Below are 27629 nucleotides of genomic sequence, written 5' to 3'. Positions count from 1 at the left end.
AGGACCTGTACTGTATTTGTTGAGCTAGTTATTTTCTTGCATCAAATTCTGAAAATCATGGTTTTCTTAAATTCCCATTTTTAATAACTATAAAACCTTCTCAAACAAGCACAAACTGATATAGAACTGATACTGTACAGAGAACTTCTCTTCCTGAGCCATATGACAGGAGCCGTTCACACTGAGGTCTCCATTTTTCATGATGTCCTCTGATGCCACATACATTAGTGTGTATCTCCTACAAATCAGGACGCTCTCCAATATCACCTCAACACAATCACAAAAGTAGATTTGATTTCACAGCAACACATTACTGCAATCCAATCCTCAGACCCCACTCAAGTTTCAACATTTGTTCTGATAATGTCCCTTAGACTGAAAGGAACTGACGGATTTAGGTATTTTTCATTTCTTTGATATGCGGAAGATATAGGTTATGGTTTTTTATTTGCCTTTTTTGTTGATCAGTATTATTTTTAAATATATGTGGACAGATTTAGACTTATGTGGCTAATGTTATTGTACGTCAACCAGTAGTCCTCAAATATATATATGGAAAGTTTAAGATAATTTCATTAGACATTTTGGTGATTTCATTTTCTTTGTGAGTTCAGATTCTTCTGCCTCCAGTAGGGAGAAATAGAAATCTTTAAACAATGTTGAAAAACACGTTCCACTTCAGTAGGGTATCTTATTGTTCATCCTTGGCTCTGACACATAACACTAGAGTAAACAACCACATACCTAGATGCTTTTGGTCCACATTTGCCAGCCTGGAACTAACACTGGCACTTCTGAGTAGCAGGAGAAACTCATCCACTGTCGGGATGTGGTGACATATATGTGAAAGGAGTGGTTCAATTATTCTCCTACTAACAATGTAAGAGAATGGCTGGCATTCCATTTCCTGCCTCCCACTTCCTACAGAGATACTGAGGTTTTGTCAATGTCATGGGTGTGCAGGGTATCCCATTGTTTGTTTTATCTTGATGATCTGGGGCACGTTCAATCTTTTTATTTGTTATTATTTTTATTATTTTTATTATTTTTTGTTAATCCTCACCTGAGGATATTTTCCCATTGATTTCTAGAGAGAGTGGAAGGGAGGCGGAGGGACAGAGAGACATCAATGTGAGAGAGACACATGGATTAAGTTCCCTCCTACCCACCCTGACCAGGGCTGGGGCTGAAACTGAGGTACATGCCCTTGACCAGAATCAAACCCAGAATCCTTCATTCCCCAAGACTACCCTCTATCCACTCAGCCAAACTGGCTAGGGTTCTTTTTTTTCTTTTTAAATCCTCACCTGAGGACATGCTGTTCTTAGAGAGAGAGGAAGAGAGAGCAAAAGAGAGAAACATTGGTGTGAGAGATTGGTTGCCTCCCCCATGCACTGAATACACTACTCAACCCCACAGCTGCCCCCACCTGGAGTGAACCCCCAGCCCAGGCATGGGCCCTGACCTCTCCATCCATCAGACAATGCCCAACCATCTGGGCCCCACTGGCCTGGCACGTTCAATCTTTTTATGGGCTTATTCACCATCTGTGAATGGCTCAAAGCATTTGCCCAAATTTAGGAGAATTAGACTGATCCTTATTATTTGTAGGAGTTTATTACATAGCCTGAATACTGACCCATTGTCTGTGGGGAAATACAACCAGTTTGAGAAGTAGGGATGTTTCTGCCATGAAGGCTTACTTCTCACTGAAGGGGGTGAGTCGGGGGAGGCATCACAGGAAAGTCGCTGTGTTGGGTGGGGGATTTGGAGAAATCATGATCTTCTCATTGGTCAAGTCCCAGAACATTTGTTGGCGTCCAGAGCATCAGGGTAATGTTTGAGACCAATACAAGAAGCCTGCTAACTGAAGAGTGACCCTCACATTCTCTCTTTCCACAAGAAGTTCTAGGAGATTCACTGGTAATATTTACCCCTAACATGGAGGAACAGTGAGATGCTCTGAATTCTCTGCTGGGTCATAAAATACATCTCCATATCTCAAACAATTAAAAGTGGAACTGCCTTATAAGCCAATGATTCCACTTCTGGGAATATATCCGAGGAAACCTGAAACACTGGTTGGAAAGAATGTATGCACCCCTATGTTCACTGCAGAGCTACTTACAATAGCCAAGACTTGGAAGCAGCCGAAGTGCCCATCAGCACAGGAGTGGGTAAAACATGTGGAGCATTTACACAATGGAACACTACTTGGCCATAAAAAGAAGGCAATCTTGCCCTGGCCTGTGTGTCTCAGTGGTAGAGCATTGGCCTGAGCATGGAAGGGTCACAGGTTGAATTCCTAGGTTGCAGGTTTGGTCCCTGGCTCTGGTGGGAGTGCATGCATGAGGCAACGAATTGATTGTTTCTCTCACATCAATGTCTCTCTCTCTTCCCCCCACCCTTCCACACTCGCTAAAAATCAATAGAAAAAATATCCTCTGGTGAAGAATAACCAAAAAGAAGAAAGAGGCAGAGGAGGTGGAAGAGGAGGAGGAGCAGGAGGAGAAGATGGAGGAGGAAGGAGAAGGGAGGAGGAGGAAAGGAAAAAAGAAGGAAAAAGGAGAAAGAGAAGGAGAAGAAAATCTTATCTTTTAAGACAGCATGGATGGACCTGGAGAGCATTATCCTAAGTGAAATAAGTCAGTCAGAGGAAGACAAGTAGCACATATTTTCACTTATATGTAGAATCTGATGAACAAAATAAAGTAACAAAGTAAAGACAGACTCATGAATTCAGAGAACAGACTGACAGCTGTCAGAGGGGACGTGCTTCAGTACAGGGTGAAAAAGAAGGGATTAAGCAAAAGATAAACACAAACAAAAATCTGATTGAAAAAAACTCCTTGTTGTTCTCAGGATTTGAGATCTTGCTGTTGGTATTTGTCATGTTTGGCTCAGATAAACTAAAAAATTCTCTAATAAAAGAATAACACAAAACTCCAAATAAATTAAGTTTTTAAGAATATAAACATGTTTATTTAAATATGATACTGTTATAAGCTACTAATGAAACAATTGTAAATATAATTTTGTTCTTTTAAAATACATAATTACTTTTGTGGACAGATAGTCGTCCTCAGATTTGGCACTTTTTGAAAAGTCATGATGCAGAGATGTGTCTGATCTTCCACAAAAAAGGCTGAAAATGTTCTCTGTGTTCAGATTTCTTATTAAAGCTGTTAATGTTTACTTGTAGGAATTAAATCTCTTAGCACCACAGAAAGTGACCTGAGATGTTTAAAAAGCCCTGAGGAGGATAATCAGTAAATGCAATAACGGACATGAGATGCTGCCTCTACTATCTCATCCTGATCTGACCCTGGTCTCTGGAAGGAAGGTTTGAACTCCTCGTGTTCTAAACATGAGCAGCAGGTGATCCGGAGTCAGCCAAGGGAAAGGCAGAGTCGCTGAGCTTGTCCACACCACCAGGGCCTCCTTGGTCACATCGCTTCAGCAGCCTGCGGAAAAGGGCGAGTGTTGGTCCCAGTGGCTGAGGAAATCCTGGGTCAGTTCTCCTGGGGCTACAGCACCCCAGTGACTCCCCATCCCCAAACCTGCCCCCACCAGAGTCACATCTTTCCCTGAACCTGCCACCCCTGCCCTGGGACCAGCAGCCTGTACCAAGCTCTGCCCACCCTCTGCAGAGTCACCCCAGCCCTGCTACAGAGGTTTTGGGTTAATGACTAATCTGCTCCCTTCACTCAGGTCTGATTCTCCTGGGGGTGGGGTGGGGAGGGGAGGGTCTAAGGACCTGGTGGGAGCTCTGATGGACAGGAAGGCCCATCCTGACACCGGACAGCTTGGGGAGGGCTGCAGACAAACTTCCTTCTTTTCCCTTCTCTCCCAGCCTCTTACCCAGCAGCACACAGAACTCTCAGTATGAAGGTCCCCGCCCTGCCCTAGTCAGAGGGGTCCCTCAGTGGCTCAGGATCCGAAATGTGGAGGAGGCAGGCTGTCAGGTGATTACACCAGGGCTCAGCCAAGAATCCCAGGCCTCCTTCTACCATTAAGGTTTGCCTTCTTCAATTGTCCTTACTGTTCACCTCCCCCCTTACTGGGCCTTTCAAAGTCACTTTTGGGGAACTCCAGCCCTTTGAGTTGGGTCTGCAAGGCCTTCCACCCCTTCCTGGGATTAGACCCAGGCCCTCTCCTCTCAGGCCCCTGGATACTCCCTTCCCCTGGACACATCACATGGAGCCAGCATGCTGCTCTCACCTGAATGCGCGTACTGCCCATGTCCTGTGTGCCTGCTGTTCCCACACCACCCACACTGGCCCCAAACACTCTTCCAAACAGAGAAGTGGAGTCAGAACTGCAATCCCTAAACCCCTTCAGCATCTAGAGGCCTTAGGCCGTGGTGTGGGCCTCTCCCTTACCCACTGGCATCAACAGTGAGGAGACAGCAGCACTCAGGGCTGAGCTTGTGCAACTTATTGCTGTTAAGTGATAACATGTGTTAATCTCATGGTCTAATTTCCAGGAGGAGAAGTTTAAGGAGGGTGGGGTCAGAGGTCAGGCTGGAATTCATCTTTCCCTGTCCTCACCCCAGGCCATCTGTCCCTCATTTCCCACATAATTATGCCCTCAGTACCTGTTCAGGCCCCAGCTTAAAATGCAAATGATGAATAAGCAGATGAAGATGATGGAGAGGATTAAAACGATGGGCATGTTGGCCTTGGACGGGACTGTGGCTGTGGCAGTGGGTGATGCAGCTGTAATGGAACACAAGAGTGACATCCATGCAGAACCCCATTCTACGGAGATGCCTCCTCAGCCCACGCTGTCCCAGGTAATCCTATGATGCAGACAGTTTCTACCCTCTACATGTGGCAGCCACAGTGACAGATCCATGGGTTGGAGCAAAGAGAGGAGATGGGCTTACACAGCTAATGCGGGAAGCAAAGGCTACAGTAATAACTCCTGCTTTGACAGAAGAGGAGGTGACACATGAGGAAGGTGGTACAGAGAATCCTTGCAGGAGCTGATTTGAGGTGGTGGTAAAGGATTTCCAGAAATAGACCAGGTGAGTTGAAGAAGACAAGTGATGCTGAGAAGAGGGAACAGTGCCAGGAGCCAGTTCCAGCATGTCATAATTACAAGAGTTTTATCTAAAGGTTGATGAAACTTGGGGGCTCAAGAAGGGCTGAGTCACATATGTAATTACCTGTTTGAGTGGCAAGAGGGCACTTCCCCCAAACCTGAATAGGATGATTGTCTGCTGCCAGAGAGCTCAGGGCATCTCAATCTACATGTTATTGCCTCATGTTGGCCAAACACCTGAACAGCTGTAGGCTATTCCCCAATCTGACAATGCTTCTGTACCCTACCCTTTGAAGTGTATTATCTCCACCTTGCCTTAGGACAAATTGTGTTAATAAAAAGCAAGGGGTCCTGAGACAAGGAGAAAATCTTTAGCTCCTTCAGCTGAAGCTCCTCTGACCCCCAATGCCATTCAAAATTATCTTTCGTCTTTGGACTCCTTCTTAATCTATGCACAGCCTTTCTCTAGATTGCTGAACCCTTTGTAATGCTGGGACAAGAACGCTGGCAAAAGGTCTGAAACAGAACAATGACCTCATGTTTGCAGTCGGCCAGAAATGCACAGTGAGTGGTCCAAGGTTATATGCAGTGAGGAAGAGACGAGAGGAAGTGAGAAACCAAAGGAGGGATCGCAGAACATATCTATGGCCCTTATTCTCCAAAAACCCCTCACCATGGTGGATGGGTCACTTTCTCAAACCACACACAACACCACACACAGTGTGAATGTCATTTCAAGGGACCTACAAGTTCATTTTCTCCGTAGAATTACCTGTTGTGTTCAGAATTTCATCCTGGAGACACAAAACTTGTTCAAGCCACTTCCTACAGTCTCCAGCTGAGGTCTTAACAAGGAGATCGGTCATAGCTCTGTCACTTGCCAGTGTTTTATTTAACAGTCTGCCTTCACCATGCAACACTGTCCAGTTTCTTTTCTTTGAGTCTAAGTGGAGAGATATCTGTCCATCCAATCCAAACTCTAAGGATGCGCTGGTTTGTCCATTGGATTCATCCTTACACGTCATGCTGCCCTGTAGGGAGAGAGGATCTGTCCCCACCCCCATGGGAAAGAGGTCAGCCTTGGGTCTTGACAGAGCCTTTGTCCCCACCTGGTGTCCAGCCCTCTGCTCCCCTCTTATGTCCTGGTCCTGCTCTGTCCTCTGTGTCCACACTGGCTCCGGAGTCTCCTGGGTGGGACCAACTTCCAATATTTACATAAACACCATTGATCCCTAATCTTACAACCCTGTTCCACCTCTACCCCGGGTTTTGTAAACTCACAGCTGGTTGCAGGAATCTCTGCTTTATTGTTCAGCAGGGTCTTCCTGAGCTCTTCCACCATGTATAACAGAGTGTCTCTATGCTGATTCCAGGCCTCTGTGGCATTGATCTCCGGAACACTGATGAGTGTGACCTTGTTGCTACCACAGGTATAATGAAGAAATGTGTTTCCATTGACCTGGCCTTGAATTTCACACCATGCTTGTCCTTTAGGAGTGACTGTGATTTTATAGACCAGAGAGCGAGCACCTGTGAGGAGAAAATGCAGGGGAAGGTTGGAGTTGGAATAAAAATAACCCTAAGTGCCCATCCCCCATCTCTTAATAGCAAGTGAATCCCCCTGATTGCTGGGCGGTCCTTGTCCTGTCAGGGGCTCGGGCCCCCACTTTTTTATTTTTCCAGTAAAGGATATATCTTTATTCAAGTAACTGCAAGTAGGAAACCAGAGGGAGGGGCGCAGCCTGGGACTAATAATGGCTACCTCCTCCCCAGCAGAAGAGGGGGAGAAGGTGGCCCTACACTCTCTGCTGTCAACACAGTCCCCCCACCCGCCTCCACTCTGCTGCCCCAACTTCCCTGGGACTGGGGCACGCGATTCCCAGCCTGCTTTGCGCCTGACCCCTTCCCAAGAGCACCTTGGCGGGGAGTGTGGGCAGAAGAGGAGGCAGTGAGGATGAACATGTGGTGCTGGTAGCAGCAGCAATGACAGATGTCTAAGGATGAAACACGGAACAAAAAACAACACAACTGTCCAGAGGAAGTGTGTGAACAGAGGAAAGATGGAACCTGAACCTTGTGGGGTGGGAGTGGGCAAGGCTGGCTCCTTCTTGGTGCCCCATGTGAGGGGGAGGAAACTGGAGGCCTAGAGTGGAAGCAGATGGGGTGGGGGTGGGTGGGCTCACACCCCTCCTGCCTTCCCTCCTGTGCCCAGGGGGACACTGTCCAACCTAGTGCAGGGCTAGGCACCTCTGGAAGGAAGAAAGGGTGTGAGCCGCCCTGGTGAGACACACAGGTTGGTTGGGGCATCTTGGGGCCAAATAGCCCATCCATGGCCACCGGTGCTGCTGCCAGGACAGCGGAGTGGGCCTGTCATTGTGAGATGGGGCTCAGGCCCCTTTAAGGCAAGGAAGCCCTCCCAGGCCCCCTAACCGGAAGCCAGAGGTAAGAGTGGGGAAGGGACCCCCTAACCCAGGAGCCCAGTCAGCAATGCCCCCACCACCCAGGCAGCAGGGACCAGCAGGCATGGGGTGCAGCTAAGTGGGACGTCAGCTTTGTCGCGGGGGGGGGGGGGGGGGAGTGCACGTGGGGGTGAAGGGGTGCAGGGAACCGAGACCAAAGGAAAACTGCTCTCCATCGGCCCCCAGGGCCCGGCTGGAGTGCTGTGCAGTGTGGGGCGCAGGCGGCGGTGGTGGCGGGGAGGCGGCGGGGGAGGGCGGGGGCAGTGGACGGAGCTGCCCCGTCCCAGGAGGAAGCAGGTGGCCGGTCGCTGCTCCTCCTCGGACTCCTGCGAGGTGCCCTCCTCTCCCTCCCTCTCCGTGGTCTGGGTCTCCCCTGGCTCTCCTCCCCGGAGTCAGGCGGTGTCCCGGGTCCCGGCGGCGCCCAGTGTTTGCTCCCCTCCGGTCCGCCCGGCCTCCGGTGCCGGCACTTGGCTGGCTCCTGCGGAGGCTGCTTTCTCGGCCGCCCCGCCTCGCTCTCCCGGGCCGTCCTTCCCGGCGCCAGGCCAAGGCTGGTGGATTCGAACTCGACTCGCTCATCTCCCCTCTCTGCGGAGCAGGTGGGGAGCGACGGCGGGGATGCCGAGCTCGGCCGCCGGCCGGGTGCGCCCCGGGCTGCCGGGAGCGACCTGCTGGGCGCCGAGGACCGGCCGGGCTCCGCCTCCGCCGCCGCCGTGGAATGTGGACGCCTCGGAGCCGCGCCAGCGCCGGCAGAGCCCGGGCTCGGAGTCCCCGTTAGAGGGCTATCCCCCGCTTACAAGAAGCCTTTGGTGAGGCGGGCGGACGGGCCGTGCGTCGCGGCTCGGGGTGGGGGAGGGGGCTCATCAGACATCCCGCAGGGTCCCCCTCCTTCCCACGCTAAGCAGACGCCCCGGAGGCTGAAAGGCGCCCGCAGAGGTGATCGCCGAGGGTCGGTGGGTCTGCGCCCCACCCAGCGGGAAGGTTCCCGAAACCCACCGTGGGCGGAAGGGAGTCAGTCGGGGTCCCGAGCGCGGGAGGGAGTCAGGCGGCGTCCCGCGCGCCCCACCCGACAGGAAGGCTCCCGAACCCCACCGTGGGCACCCCTCCCCATTCCATCCCTGAGGGTCCCGTCTGAGCGCCGGTGCCCCGCCCCACATCCCTTCCCCAACTCACAGCGGGAAGCAGCCGGTTCCCACAGCAGAAGGCAGAGCAGGAAGACGGGGCTGAGCCCCACCGACCGCTCCATCTCGACCCAAAGCCGGAGTGCGCACTCCCAGGACAGAGGGCTACCACCGAGCGCGGCGAGCCTGGCGTGTGTGTGTGGCGCCCCGAGCCCGCACCCCCTGCAGCACCCGGCCATAGGCCCCGCCCACCGCGCGACTGGGCCCCGCCCCCGGCGGCGGGGAGTGAGTCAGTCCGGGTCCCGAGCGCGGGGGGGAGTCAGTCGGGGTCCCGAGCGCGGGGGGGAGTCAGTCGGGGGTCTCGAGCGCGGGGGGGAGTCAGTCGGGGTCTCGAGCGCGGGGGGGAGTCAGTCGGGGTCCCGAGCGTGGGAGGGAGTCAGTCGGGGTCCCGAGCGCGGGGGGGAGTCATCGGGGTCCCGAGCGCGGGGGGGAGTCAGTCGGGGTCCCGAGCGCGGGGGGCAGTCAGTCGGGGTCCCGAGCGCGGGGGGGAGTCAGTCGGGGTCCCTAGTGCGGTAGGGGGTCCCGCCACAGGAAGGATACAGTCCTGGTCCCACCTCTGGATGTAATTAGTCGGGGGTCCCGAGCGCGGGAGGGAGTCATTCATTCGGGGTCCCGAGCGCGGGAGGGAGTCAGTCGCGGTCCCGCGCGCCCCACCCGACAGGAAGGTTCCCGAAACCCACCGTGGGCACCCTCCCCATTCCATCCCTCAGGGTCCCGTCTGAGCGCCGGTCCCCCGCCCCAGATTCCTTCCCCAACTCACAGCGGGAAGCAGCCGGTTCCCACAGCAGAAGCCAGAGCAGGAAGACGGGGCTGAGCCCCACAGACCGCTCCATCTCGACCCAAAGCCGGAGTGCGCACTCCCAGGACAGAGGGCTACCACCGCGCGCGGCGAGCCTGGCGAGTGTGTGTGGCGCCCCGAGCCCGCGCCTCCTGCAGCACCCGGCCATATGCCCCGCCCACCGCGCGACTGGGCCCCGCCCCCGGCGGCGGGGAGTGAGTCAGTCCGGGTCCCGCGCGCGGGAGGGAGTCAGTCGGGGTCTCGAGCGCGGGGGGGAGTCAGTCGGGGTCCCAAGCGCGGGGGGGAGTCAGTCGGGGGTCCCAAGCGCGGGGGGGAGTCAGTCGGGGTCCCGAGCGCGGGAGGGAGTCAGTCGGGGTCCCAAGCGCGGGGGGGAGTCAGTCCGGGTCCCGCGCGCGGGAGGGAGTCAGTCGGGGTCTCGAGCGCGGGGGGGGGGAGTCAGTCTGGGTCCCGAGCGCGGGAGGGAGTCAGTCGGGGTCCCAAGCGCGGGGGGGAGTCAGTCCGGGTCCCGCGCGCGGGAGGGAGTCAGTCGGGGTCCCGAGCGCGGGGGGGGGGGGGGGGAGTCAGTCGGGGTCCCGAGCGCGGGAGGGAGTCAGTCTGGGTCCCGAGCGCGGGAGGGAGTCAGTCGGGGTCCCAAGCGCGGGGGGGAGTCAGTCCGGGTCCCGAGCGCGGGAGGGAGTCAGTCGGGGTCCCAAGCGCGGGGGGGGAGTCAGTCTGGGTCCCGAGCGCGGGAGGGAGTCAGTCGGGGTCCCAAGCGCGGGGGGGGAGTCAGTCTGGGTCCCGAGCGCGGGAGGGAGTCAGTCGGGGTCCCGAGCGCGGGAGGGAGTCAGTCTGGGTCCCGAGCGCGGGAGGGAGTCAGTCGGGGTCCCGAGCGCGGGGGGGAGTCAGTCCGGGTCCCGAGCGCGGGAGGGAGTCAGTCGGGGTCCCAAGCGCGGGGGGGGAGTCAGTCTGGGTCCCGAGCGCGGGAGGGAGTCAGTCGGGGTCCCAAGCGCGGGGGGGGAGTCAGTCTGGGTCCCAAGCGCGGGAGGGAGTCAGTCGGGGTCCCAAGCGCGGGGGGGAGTCAGTCGGGGTCCCGAGCGCGGGAGGGAGTCAGTCGGGGTCCCGAGCGCGGGGGGGGGGGGGGAGTCAGTCGGGGTCCCGAGCGCGGGAGGGAGTCAGTCCTGGCCCCACCCAGGGATGTAGTCAGTCCGGGTCCCGAGCGCGGGAAGGAGTCATTCGGGGTCCTGGGAGTCCGGTTCGCGCGCCGGGCCTCTAGTATCTCAATAAAAATAGAAAAAGGAAGAAAACAAATGCAGGGGAATTGATCCTGACACCAGAAGTGTGGCACCAGCAGGACTCAGCTCACACCTCTAGCTTCACGGGTTGTCCCCGGTGGCCTCCTGGGGCAAAGCATCCAGTCTGCAGCAAGGAGGGGAGCATAGCTGTTCCTGCGGGTCCCACCTCCGCTGGTGACAATAAGGTTGGCTTGTCAAGGAAATCCCCAGGAGTTTCCTGTGGACAAGAGGGCGCATTTTCTTTACAACAGAGAGCAGAGAACGTGCTTACCGGGCAAACTGAGCGGGTGAACACATGTTTGCAGACGGGGCACATCAGGGAAGTTAGAGAAGGAGCAGTGTGAACTCACTTGCTCTCCTGCTGGTAGGAAGCACGTTTACGGAGTGATCCATTTCACCACAGCCAGCCGTCACTTCAGATCTCACAGATGCTTGTCACAAAAATAAAATATCATTTTCACATCCATTAGCCACTGTAGTATTTTCTCTTCAAGGCTGGTTCATCCCCTGCTCTCCAGCCAGGACTGGAGGCAGTCACGTGACCGCCCATCGCATGGTGTTGGTGGTTGGGGGGGGGGGGGGGTGGTCCGGGGGACTTGGGCCTTGGGTCATTAGCGGTTTGTGTTTTTTTTTTAATTTAAATTTCAGCTTGAAAACTCCTTTCAGTAGTTCCTGCAAAGAAAGTGTAGTGATGCACTCCCTCAGCTTTTGTCTCCGTAGGAAAGTCTTTATTTCTCCTTCACATTGACAGACAAGTATTCTGAAGGGTAACATTGACAGACTGGGTGTTCTGGCTGGGAAAGTGTTTCTTTCTAACACTTCAATAACGCATTTCACTGCTGGCCTTGCTGGTTTCTGCTGGAAAACCGCTGATAACCTAGTGCGGCCTGTTTTCAGATGCACACTTCGTGTCTACTGAGCTCTCCCACACCACACACAGACACTCACACGCCTGCAGAGTGTGTGTGTGTGTGTGTGTGTGTGTGTGTGTGTGTGTGCGCGCGCGCACACACACGCAGTGTTAGCACTTGTGCTTTTGGGGTGCTCACAGACCTGGTAGGGAGGTCCTCGGGTGGGCGTGGTACTCCCTGCTGGTGGCAAAGTGCAGTCACCAGGAGCTACATCCCTTATGTACCTCTCTCCCATACTCCACCTCCCCCCCCCCCCACAGTCATAGAGGTGCCCATGCAGAACTCTGGGTGTCACTGGAGAGAAACAGATTTCTCCAGCATCATCCCACACCACTGAGACAGCCGGGGTACTCAGTCCCCACTGCCATCCACCTCAGAGGGGTCCCTGGCCCCACAGAGATCAGCAGTGTGCAGTGCGGGAGGGAAGCTCTGTGAAAGTTTCTCTCACCTCTGCTTGGCTGCGGCCAGAGTCCTACTTTTTCCCTCCAGTGGTGTGCTGGGATCCCTCCCAGGGAAGGCTGGCCTTCTGCAAGTCTCCCCTCCGTGGTATCCGCACAGCTCAGCCCACGCCAGGCTTTCTTCTTCCACTGCAGAGGGAGGGGTCTTGGCAGTTTCCTCACCCTGAACAGAGTTCTGGTGCCTATCACCAGACTCTTAGTTGAGACTTGTCCTGGTCCCTCAGCGTATGGTGCTAGATCTCACAGCACCCACAAAGCTACTCCCCACCCCCAACAGATAGTATCTAATTTATTGTTCATTCCTCACAATATTTTTCCATAACTCTATCTCCATTTCTCATATCTCTACCTCTACCTTTACCTCTACCTGTACCTTTACCTCTACCTATCTCTATCTGTAGTCTAGCTCAGTGGTCGGCAAACCGCGGCTAGCGAGCCACATGCGGCTCTTTGGCCCCTTGAGTGTGGCTCTTCCACAAAATAACATGTGCCGGCGTGCACGTACAGTGCGATTGAAACTTCGTGGCCCATGCGCAGAAGTCAGTTTTTAGCCTGGGGGAGTCTATTTTTTAGAAGTGGCGTTACAACACTCAAGGGGCCAAAGATCTGCATGTGGCTCGAGAGCCGCGGTTTGCTGACCACTGGCCTAGCTCTGTATCTCCTATTGATTCTGGTCCTCAGGAGAACCCTGACTTATACATATTCAGCTGAGTTAATTTCCAGGATGAGATGGCCAGGCAATGGGGCAGGATTTGGCTGGGAATTCACCTTTGCCATCCTCATGCCAGTGGATCTGCTTCTTGATTGACTCTCAATGCTGCCCACAGTACCTATTACCCTATATCACTCTACCAAGGAGGATCGAATAAATTAGGAAATTAAGGGGATCGAGGAACTGAAGTGATGGACTTGGCTTTGGATTCAGCTGTGCCTGGGCTGTGATTGGCGGTGCTGAAATGAAAACACAAGCGTGAAAGCCTTTGTCCAGGCACTGAATCTGAGGAGATGCCTCCTCCCTTTCTGCTGCACCAGGTCATCCTACAATACAGACAGTTTCTACCCCTCTACTTTGGGGCAGCTGCTGAGCCAGGCCTTGGGGTGGAAAGGAGGTGAGGCTGTACCCTGTTTTCATGGAGCCTATACAGCTAATGGGGGGGAGCAAGGGTTAATATAGCCAGTCAAAGGCCTGCATTGTGGTTAGTTTGTTATATTCCTGCTCAAGGAGGACCAATTTTCCAAGTTGGCTCTGAACATGTGTTTGATCATGTTGTTGTTCTCTTTCTAGGGAAACCTGTTTCTCCAAGATAGATGTCCTTTCCATATCTGCATGCTTTATCATATTACGCATGTATTCCAATTGTTTTTCTAAAAGGTTGCATTTACTTTCTGCAGCTAATAACTGAGATGTCAGTTCTTGATTGTGCCTCGATTCCTCATTTTTTGACTTCTCCCTTTCTTGTATCTGTTCATCCAATACTTTCTTATATTCAACTAGAAGCCCGGTGCACGAAATTCGTGCACGGCGGGGGGTTGTCCCTCAGCCCAGCCTGTACCCTCTCCAATCTGGGACTCCTGGAGGGATGTCCGACTGCCCGTTTACGCCCGATCCTGGTGGGATCGGGCCTAAACGGGCAGTCGGACATCCCTCTCACAATCCAGGACTGCTGGCTCCTAACTGCTTGCCTGCCTGCCTTCCTGATTGCCCCTAACCACTTCTGCCTGCCAGCCTGATCACCCCCTAACCACTCCGCTGCCAGCCTGGTTGATGCTTAACTGCTCCCCTGCCAGCCTGTTTGCCCCCAACTTCCCTCCTCTGCCAGCCTGGTCACCCCTAACTACCCTCTCCTGCAGGGTTGATCACCTCCAACTGCCCTCCCTTGCAAGCCTGGTCCCTCTCAACTGCCCTCCCTTGCAGGCCTGGTCCCTCACAACTGCCCTCCCTTGCAGGCCGGGTGCCTCCCAACTGCCCTCTCCTGCTGGCCATCTTGTGGTGGCCATCTTGTGTCCACATGGGGGCAGGATCTTTGACCACATGGGGGCAGCTATATTGTGTGTTGCAATGATGATCAATCTGTATATTACTCTTTTATTAGAGAGGATAGAGGACTGGTGCATGGGTGGGGGCCAGCTGTTTGCCCTGAAGGGTGTCCTGGATCAGGGTGGGATTCCCTTGGGGAGTGGGGCGGCCTGAGCGAGGGGCCTGTGGTGGTTTGCAGGCCGGCCACGCCCCCTGGCAACCCAAGCAGAGGCCCTGGTATCTGGAATTTATTTTCCTTCTACAATTGAAATTTTGTAGCCTGGAGCGAAGCCAAGCCTGCTGTTCCCTCCGGGGCGGCAGCCATTTCTGTGGCAGTTAATTCACCTTCTACAATTGAAACTTTGTAGCCTTAAGCGGGTGAGCCCGGCCAGGGTGTGCAGAAAGCTTTGCTTCCCCTGTTGCCACTGGCAACCCTGGCCTGCTCTCTCAAGCTCCATTCTGCCGCCATTTGTTTGAATTTGTTTACCTTCTATAATTGAAACTTTGTAGCTTGAGTGGAGGCTTAGGCTTGCAACGGCTATGGAAAGCTTGGCTTACTCTGTTACCTGGGAAACCTTGCTCTCTGTGGCTATAGCCATCTTGGATTGGGGTTAATTTGCATACCCGTCCTGATTGGCTGGTGGGCATGGCTTGGCTGGTGGGTGTGGCTTATGTAGCGGAGTGATGGTTAATTTGCATATTACCATTTTATTAGAGAGGATTGTTTCTCTAGACAAGGTTTTCACACTTTCTTCTGTCTGAATCCTTTCAAGTTCTAAGTGTTGAGTCTTTTTCTTGAAGATTCTTCAGAGCAGAAAATATGACTCTGCTGTTGCTTACTGGATAGACAAGTGTAGGCTTATTTGGGGAGCGTCGTAGATCACTATTACAAAAAGTCTTATCTGGTGTATACACCACATATGAAGATGAGGAATGGCGAAGCATACCTCCATTAGACCTTGATGGTTCAGCTAAGATGTTTGAGAACTGAGACCCAGAAGTCGTAGAGACCAATGCTGCTGCCATCTTCCTGTCTACCCGGCGGACCCCCGCAGCTCTGGTTGGGTTCTTGTGCTGTCCTTCCAGATCAGAGAGCCACCCGCCATGGGCAACCCTAAGCCAAGCCCCAGATGGAAGGGGCTCCCTTGCTTGAGGTGGCTCAGGAAGCCTCTGCCTGCCAGGAAACCACACATCCCCGGATATGTCCCCTTTGTCCACGAGGCCAATACTTAGCATCCGCCAGAATATAACCAACACTGGGACATGCCAGGCCAGCGAGGGGAAGAAAAGGTCTAGATGCCAGAGGATTGGCAGAAACATGCCAGGGTTCTGTAGGGAGAAGGTAGAGTGTGTAGGGTCTGATCCTGAGAAAGCCGAGGAAGAGAGAACCCAATGTTGGAGAAGGGAGAGTTAACAATGACGGGTCATGGAATTTAGGTAAGAGGCTGGGAGAGAAGGGAAAAGAAGGAAGTTTGTCTGCAACTCTCCCCAAGCTGTCAGGTGTCAGAATGAGCCTTCCTGTCCATCAGCACTCCCACCAGGTCCTAATGGAGCTAATCTTCTGGTAGGATGGGTCTTTGGAGTTTGAAGACAGGGGTTGGGCACACCATGGAATAGAAAATCCAGAAGTTATGAGACAGGTTGGACCAGGTGTGTGATTGACATCATCCCTGGGCATTGAAAGCCTCATCATGGCTGCCCTATTGTTGAAGTGGTGCACGGGGACAAGGGCAGGCAATGAATATAAATCTGTCCAGATCCTTCTCATAGAGGCATCACTGCATTCACAGATCCAACATTGATCATTTTACATTCCCCATATTTGTACCAAGAATGGAGAAATCTTTGTAGTTAGTGAATTTTCTATGGGGTGAGGGCTACCACAGTGGGGACGTACTTCCTTCTCATTTTGTCGTCCCTCTTTCCCAAGGAGAATGTTAAAGCATTATTGTATCCTGCACAAAATGACAGAAATTAGTAGCAGCCTTTACCTAAAAGGATGCCGGTGCATGATCCCTACCACACCTCCCTTTGATAGCAGCCTGGTCTGAGACTTCTGTGAATGCGTGTCTATTACATATTTCAGACCTAAGTCTGTTGCAACTACTCAGCTCTGCTGTTGCACCAAAGCAGCCATACATTTTTTGGGATACCCAGGATATTCTGAATCCTTCATCTGTGAAGAAATAAAAAATATTTGAGAAGTAGGGACACTTCTGCTGTGAAGACTTACTTTTAGCTGAAGGAGGAGAGGCAGGGAGGAAGGATCACAGGAAAGTCGCTGTGTTGGGTGGGGGATTTGGAGAAATAAGATTCTCATGGGTTAAGTCCCAGAACATTTGCATCAGGGTAATGTTTGAGACCAATACAAGATGCCTGCTAACTTAAGAGTGACCCTTACATTCTCTGTTTCTGCAAGAAATTCTAGCAGAATCACTGGTAATATTTATCTCATAACATGCAGGAACAGTGAAATGCTATGAGTTCTCTGCTGGGTTATAAAACAAATCTCCATATCTCAAACAATTAAAAATGGAACTGCCATATGATCCAACGATTCCACTTCTGGGAATATATACAAAGAAACCCGAAACACTGATTGGAAAGAATATATTCACTCCTTAGGTTCATTGCAGCATTATTTACAAGAGCCAAGATTTGAAAGAGACCCAAGTGCCCACCAATAGATGAGTGGATAAAACAGCTCGGATACATTTAAACAATGGAATACTACTTGGCTGTAAAAAAGGTAGGAAATCTTACCTTTTGCGACAGCATGGATGGACCTGGAGAATATTATGCTAAGTGAAATAAGCCAGTCAGAGGAAGACAAATACCATATGATCCCACTTATAGGTGGAATCTGAAGAATAAAATAAGTTAAAAAAATAGAAACAGACTCATAGATACAGAGAACAGACTGACAGCTGTTAGAGGGGAGGGGAACTGGGTGAAAATAGTCAAGGATTAAGCAAAAACCCCACAAATTCATAGACACAACAATATGGTGATTATCAAAGGTAAAGGGGGCTGGGGGAGGTAGATGAGGGTGAAGGTGAGATAAATGGTGATGGAAGGAGACTTGACTTGGGGTGGTGAACATACAATACAGTGCACAGATGATGTATTATATAATTGAAACCTATGTAATTTTATTAACCTGTCAGGCCAATAAATTAAAAATAAAGTTTTTTTCCATGTTTTTATTAAGGTATTATATGTGTACATATCTTACCATTGGCCCTCCCACCCCATTCCCATAGATTTCCTTACCCCCCAGAGTTTTGCGTCCATTGGTTATGCTTATATGCATGTATACAAGTCCTTCGGTTGATCTCTTATCTCCCCCACCTCTCCCTAACCTTCCCGCTGTAATTTGACAGTCTGTTTGATACCTTACTATCTCTGTATCTATCTTTTTGTTCATCAGTTTATAATGTTCTTTATTATCCATAAATGAGTGAGATCATGTGGTATTTTAAAATTTATTTTACTTTTTAAAATACATTTTATTGATTTTTTACAGAGGGAAGGGAGAGGAATAGAGAGTTAGAAACATCGATGAGAGAGACACATCGATCAGCTGCCCCCTGCACACCTCCTACTGGGGATGTGCCCGCAACCAAGGTACATGCCCTTGACTGGAATCGAACCTGGGACCTTTCAGTCCGCAGACCAATGCTCTATCCACTGAGCCAAACCGGTTAGGGCTCATGTGATATTTTTATAAATTAAAAAATTAAAAATAAAGTTTTTAATAAAATAAAATAAAATGAATAGCATATGTAATACTTGCAACAATAAAGATTAAAAAAAATAAATATAAATTATTTTTTAAAAAACAGAATAGCAAATCATCCAGAGGCAGCCAAGCAAAAAGCAGAGCCGCTGAGATAGTCCACACCACCAGGGCCTCCTTGGTCACATCAGCAGCCTGTGGAAAAGGGGGAGTGTTGGTCTGAGTGGCTGAGGAAATCCTGGGTCAGTTCTCCTGGGGCTACAGCACCCCAGTCAGACCCCATCTCCAGCCCTGCCCCCACCAGAGTCACGTCTTTCCCTGAACCTGCCAACCCTGTCCTGGGGCCAGCAGCCTGTACCAAGCTCTGCCCACCCTTTGCACATCACAGCGTCACCCTAGCCCTGCTACAGACGTTCTGGGCTCAGGACTGAAGTAATGACTAATTTGCTCCCTTCACTCAGGTCGGATTCTCCTGGGGTGGGAGGGTCTAAGGACCTGGTGGGAGCTCTGATGGACAGGAAGGCCCATCCTGACACCGGACAGCTTGGGGAGAAGCTGCAGACAAACTTCCTTCTTTCCCCTTCTCTCCCAGCCTCTTACCCAGCAGCACACAGAACTCTCAGTATGAAGTTCCCCGCCCTGCCCCATCCATTCGTGGTCAGCCTCACTTATGTCCTGAGTCACCTCTGCCTCTGCTCAGTGGCTCAGGATCTGGAGTGTGGAGGAGGCTGGCTGTCAGGTGACCGACCGCATCAGCCAGGAATCCCAGGGGTTCACTGAGAACTGGCCTCCTTCTAACCTTACTGTTGCCCCCCATACACAGTCCTTACTGTTGGCCTCCCTCCTTACTGGACCGTTCAAAACCACTTTCTGTGAACTTCAGCTTTTTGAGTTGGGTTTGCAAGGCCTTCCACCCCTCTTCCTGGGATTAGATGCAGCCCCCTGGATATTCCCCTTCCCTGGACATATCACATGGAACCAGCATACTACTCTCACCTGAATGTGAGTACTGCCCATGTCCTCTGTGCCTGCTATCTCCACTCCACCCACACTGGACCCCCAAACTCTCTCCCAAACAGAGAATTTGAGTCAAAACTGAAATCCCTAAACCCCTTCAGCATCTACAGGCCTTAGGCCTTGGTATGGACCCCTCCTTTTCCCACTGGCATCAACAGTAAGGAGACAGCAGCACTCAGGGCTGAGCTTGTGCAAGTTATTGCTGTTAAGTGATAACATATATTAGTCTCCTGGTCTAATTTCTAGGAGGAGAAGTTTAAGGATGGCGGGGTCAGGGGTCGGGCTGGGAATTCACCTCCCTCACCCCTGGCCATCTGCCTTTCACTTCCCATTCAATCCTGCCCTCAGTACCTGTTACTATAAGGCCGTAGCAGAGGACACCTACTATGATCAAGCTGGTGAGGATCACAGGGAGGATCGAAGTGATGGGCCTGCTGGTTGTGGCCTTGGATGGAACTGTGGCTGTGGCTGTGGCAGTAGTTGATGGAGCTGTAATGGAAACACAAGAGTGACATCCTGTGCAAAACCCAAATCTGAGGTGCTGTCCCAGGCAATCCTACAATGCAAACAGTTTCTACCCCTCTATTTGTGGTAGCCAATGTGACAGATCCTGGGGTTGGAACAAAGAGAGGAGTTGGGCCCTGTCCCCTTGAAGCTCATACAGCTAACGGGGGAAGCAAGGGTTACAATATACCCAGTCACTCCTGCTGCGACAGAAGGTGATTGAGGAAGGTGATTGAGAAGTCTTCTCAGGAGCTGATTTGAGATGGTTTTGAAGGATTTCCAGAAGTAGACCAGTTGAGATGAAGAAGGAAAGTGATGCTACAAAGAGGAAACAGTACAAGGAAAAGTTCTAGAGCCCAATGATGCCCTTGGGGTCAGCAAGAAATCCACAGGGAGTGGTCTAGGGTTATGTGCAGTGAGGAAGAGGAGGAAACAAGGGAAAGGAGGTATTGCAGAACATACCAACGACTGTTAGACTGAAAAAACAAAACCACAGAAAACAAAAACCTCCTCGGTGGTTGGATCACTTTTTCTAACCACACACAACACACAGACACACACACACAATACCAATGTAAGTTCAAGAGACCTACGACTTCATCCCCTCTACACAGTTACCTTTTGCGCTCAGAACTTCACCCTGGGCTCTGGAAACTCGTTGAAGCCAGTCTCTACAGTCTTTAGAGATACTAACAAGGTCACCAGTCATAGCTCTGTCACTCGCCAATGTCTCCTTTAACAGTTCCCCTTCAGGTCGCAACACTGTCCAGCTTTTGTTCTCCGAGTCAAAGAGGAGAGATTTATGTCCATCAAAGCCAAAATTCCAGGATGCGCTGATGTGTCCATTGGATTCCTGCTTACACATCATGGTGCCCTGCAGGGAGAAAGAATCTATCCCCACCCCCATGGGAAAGAAGTCAGCCTTGGGTCTTGATAGATCCTTTGCTACCACCTTGTGTCCAGACCTCTCCCCCCTCCTATCTCCTAGTCTTGCTCTGTCTTCTGTGTCCTATCCTGGCTGCTGGGCCTCTTAGGTGGAACCAGCTTCCAATCTATATATATAAAAGTCTAAGCAACTAGTACGACCAAATGACCGGAACGACTGGTTGACCAGTCACTATGACGTGTACTGACCACCAGGGGGCAGACACTCCATGCAGGAGCTGCCCCCTGGTGGTCAGTGCACCCCCACAGCCAACCTCCCATGGCCAGCCAACCTCCAACAGGCCCTCCCCCAATCAGGCAGGCCCCGGCCCACCCAGCCCTGATCAGTACTGAGCAAGACGGCCCCAATAGGCCCTGATCACTGGCTAGGCCTAGGGACCCCACTCATGCACAAATTTTGTGCATCGGGCCTGTAGTATTTACATAAATGCAATTGTTCCCTAACCTTACAACAGTCTTCTACTTCTACCATGGGCCTTACAAACTTACCAATGACTTTAGTAATTTCTGGTTTAATGTCAAGCAGGTTCTTTTTGAACTCTTCCAGCAGGCCTTTTAGAGTTGTAGTCTGTCTCTCCCAGGCCTCTTTGGCATTCTTCTGGCTATTACAGTTATAATCAAGAAATGGTTTTCCATTGATCTGGCCTTGAATCTTACACCATGGTTGTCCATGAGGAATAATGGTGAATTTATAGCTAAGAGAGATAGCACCTGTGAGGGAAAAATGCAAGAAGGTTGGGGTTGGAAGAAAAGTGCCCATAAGCACCTCTCCCCCATCTCTTGACAGCAAGTGAATCCCTCTGATGGGCTGGGCTGGGCAGAGCAAGAACTGACTCTGCCAGGCCCCTCTAATCACAAGGTGAGGGTTAGTGGTCCTCTCTTGCTTGAGGAGGCCCTGGAGGCCACTGCCTGGCAGGAGACCACACAATCCCCGATATGTCCCCTCTATCCTCCAGGCCAATAACCAGCATCAGTCAGTCTATAACAAGTCCAGGGATGTACCAGGCTTCATAGGGGAGAAAATGGTCTTGATGCCAGAGGACTGTCAAAAACCAGCCCAGTGCCCATAGGGGACTGCTCCTGAGGAAACTGGATGATAGTGGGGTCAGAGTGAGATGGGAACCCAATGTTGACGAGGGGGAGTTGACAACTGTAGGTCACAGGATTTAGCACAGCCCTGGGAGAGGGTGCTTACCTGCTATTAGGATGGGTATTAGGAGTTTGAGGAAATGGATGGCTACACTGTATGGAAGAGAATATTGGAGGTTCCAACACAGATAGTAGAGGGAGGGATTAAAAGACTCAGAGAAATGCATGCACTCAGAATGGACATTGTATGAAAAGTCAGAACAACCAGAAAATGTCCATCAACTCTGCTCAAGGGAAGGCATGAAGGATTCTTTATCGAACTTATTATGAATGCTTGATGATGATAGGGTTCAAGTGTGTCACTTTGGCATATTGATAATTTTGAATTAAAGTTATTTAAGAAACACCTGGTGCAAGAAGGATACTCTGACCTTCCTTTGTCCCGCTGAAAGCAGGCAATAAATCTCCTATGTGAAATGCACTTTTCCTACACCAGGCGGTAGAGAGACATTCTTAGCACCAGAGATAGGGAATTTAGGGCCAAGAAGGCTGTATAACGTAACCTTCTTGCTTCATTGCTAATTTACTACTCCAAGCCTAAATGCCTTTGTTAATTCTTCACAAGTTTATGATTTCTTTGTTTAAAGTATAAAATCTGCTTACTGTGGTTACTTCAGAGAGTTTCCTATTTCTATGATCTCCTGTACATACCATATTAAAATTTGCTTTTTACCTGTTAATATGTCTCATGTTAATTTAAGTGTTAAACAAGTCAGAAGAACCTGGATGGGTGGAGGAAAAATTCTTCCTCCCCAACAGTAAAAAGGGCAACACCATTGTCAGGAATCTCAGTGCTGGCTGTCTCTGATGCCAAGAATTACCAAGTGGAGGTAGTATTTCAGAAACGGGCTTCCAGTAGTAATGAAAAATCCTGATAGGATAAAACAGTGTCTTATCCTGGACAAAATGATGGGATTAGATATAGGTGCTTAACTGTCACAAGCAAGTAGAGTGCCATTATTGAAACAATCAAAGGTTGGAATGCCAGCCACAGGCCTGGCCCACAGAAAGTTGTCCCTTTGGCTCATGGAACACAGTGATCCTAGAGACAAAATACATAAACATCCAACTCAGAGGGTGCTGGATGTAAGTAATAAAATCAAAGGCAAAACACAAGGATAAATACTTGGGAGGCTAAAAGCAGCCTCCCTAGAAAGAGGCTGGGTCTTTTGCCAGTTTTGAGAACTGAGCTTCTTCTTCTTCTTCTTCTTCTTCTTCTTCTTCTTCTTCTTCTTCTTCTTCTTCTTCTTCTTCTTTTTTTTTTTTTAATTACAACAAAAATATATTTTATTGATTTTTCACAGAGAGGAAGGGAGAAGGATAGAGAGTTAGAAACATCAATGAGAGAGAAACATCCATCAGCTGCCTCCTGCACACCCCCTACTGGGGATGTGCCCGCAACCAAGGTACATGCCCTTGACCGGAATTGAACCTGGGACCCTTCAGTCTGCAGGCCGAAGCTCTATTCACTGAGCCAAACCAGTCAGGGCCTGAGCCACTTCTGAGACCTGTAACCCATTACTAGAAGCAGAGGCCCAGTTCCAATGAGGAGGGACCCTTCAAGTTGACAGCAAGTGCCAAATGGTTCTTGACTTGGCTAAGTGTACACCGGGAAACAGAAACCACCCAGACATTCACGTTGGAACTAGTGTGTGAGACATTATGGGCCCTGTTACTAAAGGGGTACCTGGTGTGGGGGCCCCGGTAATGAACAGACACCTGCCCCAGGTCCTGCTCACAGTGCTATCATTTAATCCAGCCACCCACATAGTGGTCATTCCGCATTCCCCAGATTTGTAACAAGAATAGAAAATCATTGTAGTTAGTGAATTACTTGTAGGTTGAGTGCCACACAGTAGGGGAATTCAAGTGCAACCTTCTGAAACTGTCATTTCTTTTCCCCAATAGATTGGTAAAACAGTATTTTATCCTGGACAAAATGATAGAGAAGAGCACCAATCTTAAAACCTCTCTAAGACTGCAGGGGTATGATCACTTTTCCCTCCTATTTAATTGCCATCCTGGTCCAAAAAAAACTTTCAATAAATGAGTATCTAGTAAGTATTTCAGGCGTTGCAGATGATAGATCTCAGTTGCAATTACTCAGCACTGCTGTGGTAACATGAAAGAAGTCATAGACAATATATGAATGGATGAATGTGAATGGACCTTGTTCTTGAGCCATAAGACCCAGCAGACGTAGGATACTAGACATATCTGCACTAGCACAAGGTGCTATAGGGCCTTCATGGCATCCCTACTGGGGAATCACAACTCAGATCCCGAGAAGCAAGGCCATGTCACTTGCAGCAGGGACATCCACATCACTTAAAGAGGCTGTGGTGAAGCACCAGGGGCTGGTAGAGATGAGGCCTCTGGCTCTGGACTGTTAGAGCTTCCCATCATGAGTGTCATTAAGTCAAATAAACTTAGTGGTCATAAGATGGAAATGATTCTTCAGGCACTGAGAAGAGCAGGGTCACAGGGAACGAATGAAATGCTGATCTTGATACCAGAAATGTTGCACCAGCAGAGCCCTCAGCTCACACCTATGGTGGCTTCATGCAGTGTCTCTCACAGTCCCCTTGGATCAAGGAATCCCTCTACAGAAAGGAGGGGAGTAAAGGCCCCTACCTGTGGGACCCACATCCTCTCACATTCACTCCACCCAGAAGCCACAGGCAAAATAGGGCATGTTTCTGGCTCTTGAACACACATTGCAGGAACCCTAGGAGATGATTTTCTAACAGACATGACACCCATATGTGGGACACCCTAAATGTGGGTTCAGGAAACTATGACAGTATCCAAATCTGGTTCCCCATCCACTTGCATGTTGTCTTTGGCTGCTTTGCCGCTGCAAACATGAAGGTGCCTAGTGTATACAGAGACAGAGAGTAAGTGGCCTGACATTCATTATTGCTCTTTGTAGAAAAAGTTTGCAGGAAGGCAGATCCAAGATGGTGGCAAAGTAGGTGGAAGTTACACTCACCTCCTCCCAGGACCAAACTAGAATTACAACAAAAATATAGAACAATTAACCTGAATAACCAACAGATGACCAGCTGATCAGTAGTAGCCTTATATCAAGAATTTTCAGAAGAAGATACATTGAAACTGGTAGGGAGGGTGGAGAAGTGAAAAGGGCTGGGTACTTAAAATACCCAGGGGTGACACTTTGTAAAGTATGAGTTGCCTAATCACTAAGCCATATACCTAGAACTAATACTAAATAATATGGAATGTAAACGGAAATTGAATAAAAAACAAACAACATTAGTTACAATGAATGGCAGTAAAACTCAAAATAAATGGAAGATCTTTTTCAAATATTAAAAAAAATAGAGCCTAGCTGGCATGGCTCAGTGGTTGAGCCTCTACCTATGAATGGGGAGGTCACAGTTCAATTCCTGGTCAGGGCCCATGCCTGGGTTGTGGGCTTGATCCCCAGGGTGGGGCGTGCAGGAGGCAGCCAATCAATGACTCTCTCTCATCATTGATGTATCTCTCCCGCTCTGAAATTAATATATATATATATATATATATATATATATATATATATAATTAAAAATATTAAAAGAAACAAAAAGGTTTGCAGGCACCTGTCTCCATGTATGACCTTTATATGTTGCTACCTCCCAAGTTGCTAGAAAATATGGCTTTGGGACCATAGGCTAGTGTGAGAGACTCACCCCCCCCCCTTTTTTTTTTACCACCATTCCCAGGGATATACTTGGCAAAAAGTATAGAAAAACCAAAAAGCAGAACTGGATTGTGTTCTCTTGCAGTTCTGAAGGCTAGAATTAGAGATCAAGGTTTGGGCAGAGCCATCTCTCTCTCCCAGCTATGGGTGCTTCCTGTCCCCGCCCCCCCCCTCCGGGTTCTGGGGGCAGGGGCAGAGGGTTCTGCTGCGGGTGTCCTCGGGTAAGGGAGAGAAGTGACACTGGTGGAGGGAGGGTCACTTCAGAATGGGAAGGTGTCGCAGGCACTGGTGTTCTCAGGACGCCAAAAACTTGAGTTTAAAAAATGTGAGCTGGTGCGAGCAGCAGCGAGTGACTCATTGGGGAAGTGCGGTGTGGGACTCAGGTTGAAGCTGTGTTCGCCGGCGGAGGGAGCTGAGAAGTTCAAGGGTGGAGAAGTTTTCTCGGGGAAAGTCATGTGAGCAGAAAAGCGGCCTGCAGCCGTCCTAGGGTCGCTACCGTGAGACATGCCCCCGGTCCTGTCCACGCCCCACGCGCCAGGGCCTGGGGCTCCCACTTCTCAAGAAGCCGCCAGTGATGCAGGTGCGGGGGGTGGGGGGTGGGGTGGGGGGGGGCGCGCTACGAGGAGGCCTTTATCAGTTTGGAGGGGGCCCAGTCCCCCGCTATTCCAGGCTCTCTTCTTGCCGGGAAGGGGACTGACTCCCAGCTCTGCAGACCCGGCAGCCGTGGAGACGATCGAGGCGGGGGCGGCTGTGTCGCGGCGCCCCCCTCCCCCCTCCCGGCGACAGGGTTCCCGAACCCCTCCTGGGCACCCCCTCGGGTTCCCGCACTCGGGTTCGCAGGTTAATGCTGTCCCTGTCCCGCCGATTGCATCCCCGAACTCACCGAACTCGCCGAGAGGCGCAGCCCTGGCGCCGTAGCTCGGCAGAACCCAGAGCAGAAACCCGAGCAGGAAGACGGGGCTGGACTTGGGTCCCACGGAGCCCACCATCGCGACTAGCAGCCCAGGTGGCGACCTACGGGTGGTTCGGTCCGACTAGGTCCGAGGACGAGCGGAATGAGTGAACGGGGAAAGTCTGTTTCGTCAGGATTCGGTCTGCTGGCTCCGCCCACCAAGAGCCGTAATTCTTGTAATATTTCACCCCGCCCCTCCAACCAGGCCCTCCTCAGCCTAACTTTTGGCGGTTACATTCCCAATTCCAGAATTACTACTCTTGTGCTCAAAAGGCACAAACTTCCAGATAGAAACTAAACAAGTCATGGGGATGCAATAGAGAGCAGGGTGACCGTAATTAATAACACTATCTGCTATACTGAAGTCAGAGTAAAAGAAGAGTAGATCTAACACTTCTCACCACTAGAAAAAACATTGTAACTGTGTAGTGGTAGATGTTAACTAGCCTAACTGTGGAGATATTTTCACAATATATACAAATATCAAATAATTATGTTGTACATCTGGAACTAATATAATGTTATATGTTATGTCTCAATAAAAATAAAAAAGAGCTCTAACAGGTTTGGCTCAGTGGATAGAGTGTCAGCCTGTGGACTGAAGGGTCCCAGGTTGGATTGTGGTCAAGGGCATGTACCCTGGTTGCAGGCATATTCCCAGTAGGGGGTGTGCAGGAGGCAGCTGATGGATGTTTCTCTCTAATCGATGTGTCTAGCTCTCTATCCCTCTCCCTTCCTCTCTGTAAAAAATCAATAAAATATATTTAAAAAATAGAAAAACAGAAAACCAAAGCTGGGATTGTGTTCTCTTGCCGTCTGAAGGCTAGAAGTAGAGAGCAAGGTGTCAGCAGAGCCACCGCTCTCCTGGCTTCTGGTTGTTCCTGGCAGAGCTTGGCTGGCAGCTGCTGAGGCCAAGGTCTGCCTCTGTTGTCACAGGGCCTTCTGCTTTCTGTGTTTGCCCAGGCGGTGTCCCTGTCCGCTGCTGTGTCTGTTCTTACAAGGACAGCAGCCATATTGAATTACCGTTCACTTGGTACAGCCACTATGGAGAACAGCGTGGAGTTTCCTCAAAAAATTAAAAATGGAGCTGCCATTTGACCCAGTGATTCCACTGCTAGGCATATATCCTAAGAAGCCTGAAACACCAATCAGAAATAATATATGCACCCCTGTGTTCATAGCAGCCTAATTTGCAATAGCTAAGATCTGGAAACAGCCCAAGTGCCCATTAGTAGTTGAATGGATTAAAAAGCTGTGGTACATGTTCACAATGGAATAGTATGCAGCTCTAAAAAAAGAAGAATCTCTCACCGTTTGAGACAGCATGGAGGGACCGGGAGAGTATTATGCTAAATGAAATAAGTCAGTCAGAGAAAGACAACTATCATATGACCTCACTTATATGTGGAATCTAATGAACAAAACAAAATGATGAACGGAATCTATCCAGATATATTGACCATGCAACAGAGTGACATATT

General features: G+C 50.6%; 2 protein-coding genes across 3 annotated transcripts; both read right to left on the bottom strand.

Moving 5' to 3' along the window:
* Positions 1 to 3021: 3021 nt before the first annotated feature.
* LOC307105681 (UL16-binding protein 6-like) lies at positions 3022 to 8831 on the bottom strand. The gene is made up of 5 exons (XM_079781597.1): positions 8676 to 8831; positions 6328 to 6576; positions 5819 to 6094; positions 4598 to 4718; positions 3022 to 3464 (listed from the first exon to the last, which is right to left on the bottom strand). Exons 1-5 carry the CDS (start codon positions 8746 to 8748, stop codon positions 3362 to 3364), a joined length of 822 nt encoding a protein of 273 aa, XP_079637723.1. The 5' UTR covers positions 8749 to 8831; the 3' UTR covers positions 3022 to 3361.
* Positions 8832 to 17676: 8845 nt separating this feature from the next.
* On the bottom strand, positions 17677 to 26243 carry LOC307105680 (UL16-binding protein 1-like). Of its 2 annotated transcripts, none has more exons than XM_079781596.1 (5): positions 26080 to 26243; positions 20834 to 21055; positions 20018 to 20290; positions 19247 to 19384; positions 17677 to 18073 (listed from the first exon to the last, which is right to left on the bottom strand). In XM_079781596.1, exons 1-5 carry the CDS (start codon positions 26183 to 26185, stop codon positions 18066 to 18068), a joined length of 747 nt encoding a protein of 248 aa, XP_079637722.1. In that variant the 5' UTR covers positions 26186 to 26243; the 3' UTR covers positions 17677 to 18065. The 2 variants fall into 2 exon arrangements, with proteins under 2 accessions (XP_079637722.1, XP_079637721.1); XM_079781595.1 differs by having other exon boundaries at positions 19281 to 19384.
* Positions 26244 to 27629: the final 1386 nt, after the last annotated feature.

The sequence above is a fragment of the Cnephaeus nilssonii genome (genome assembly GCF_951640355.1).
Source record: "Cnephaeus nilssonii genome assembly, chromosome: 9".
Lineage (NCBI taxonomy): Eukaryota > Metazoa > Chordata > Mammalia > Chiroptera > Vespertilionidae > Cnephaeus > Cnephaeus nilssonii.
The sequence above is the reverse complement of the archived record's forward strand: the minus strand, read 5'-3'. Positions and strand labels throughout refer to the sequence as shown.

Coding starts and splice junctions, on each gene's coding strand:
- LOC307105681 (XM_079781597.1), bottom strand. CDS start 8,748: ATGGAGCGGTCGGTGGGGCTCAGCCCCGTCTTCCTGCTCTGCCTTCTG. Junction 6,577..8,675: donor GGAACCGGCTGCTTCCCGCT/GTGAGTTGGGGA, acceptor TTCTCCTCACAG/GTGCTCGCTCTCTGGTCTAT. Junction 6,095..6,327: donor AGAGATTCCTGCAACCAGCT/GTGAGTTTACAA, acceptor GGGTGGGGACAG/ATCCTCTCTCCCTACAGGGC.
- LOC307105680 (XM_079781595.1), bottom strand. CDS start 26,185: ATGGTGGGCTCCGTGGGACCCAAGTCCAGCCCCGTCTTCCTGCTCGGG. Junction 21,056..26,079: donor TGCGCCTCTCGGCGAGTTCG/GTGAGTTCGGGG, acceptor TTTCCCTCACAG/GTGCTATCTCTCTTAGCTAT. Junction 19,385..20,017: donor TGAAGTTCTGAGCGCAAAAG/GTAACTGTGTAG, acceptor TTTCCATTACAG/CTCCATCAACTACTGCCACA.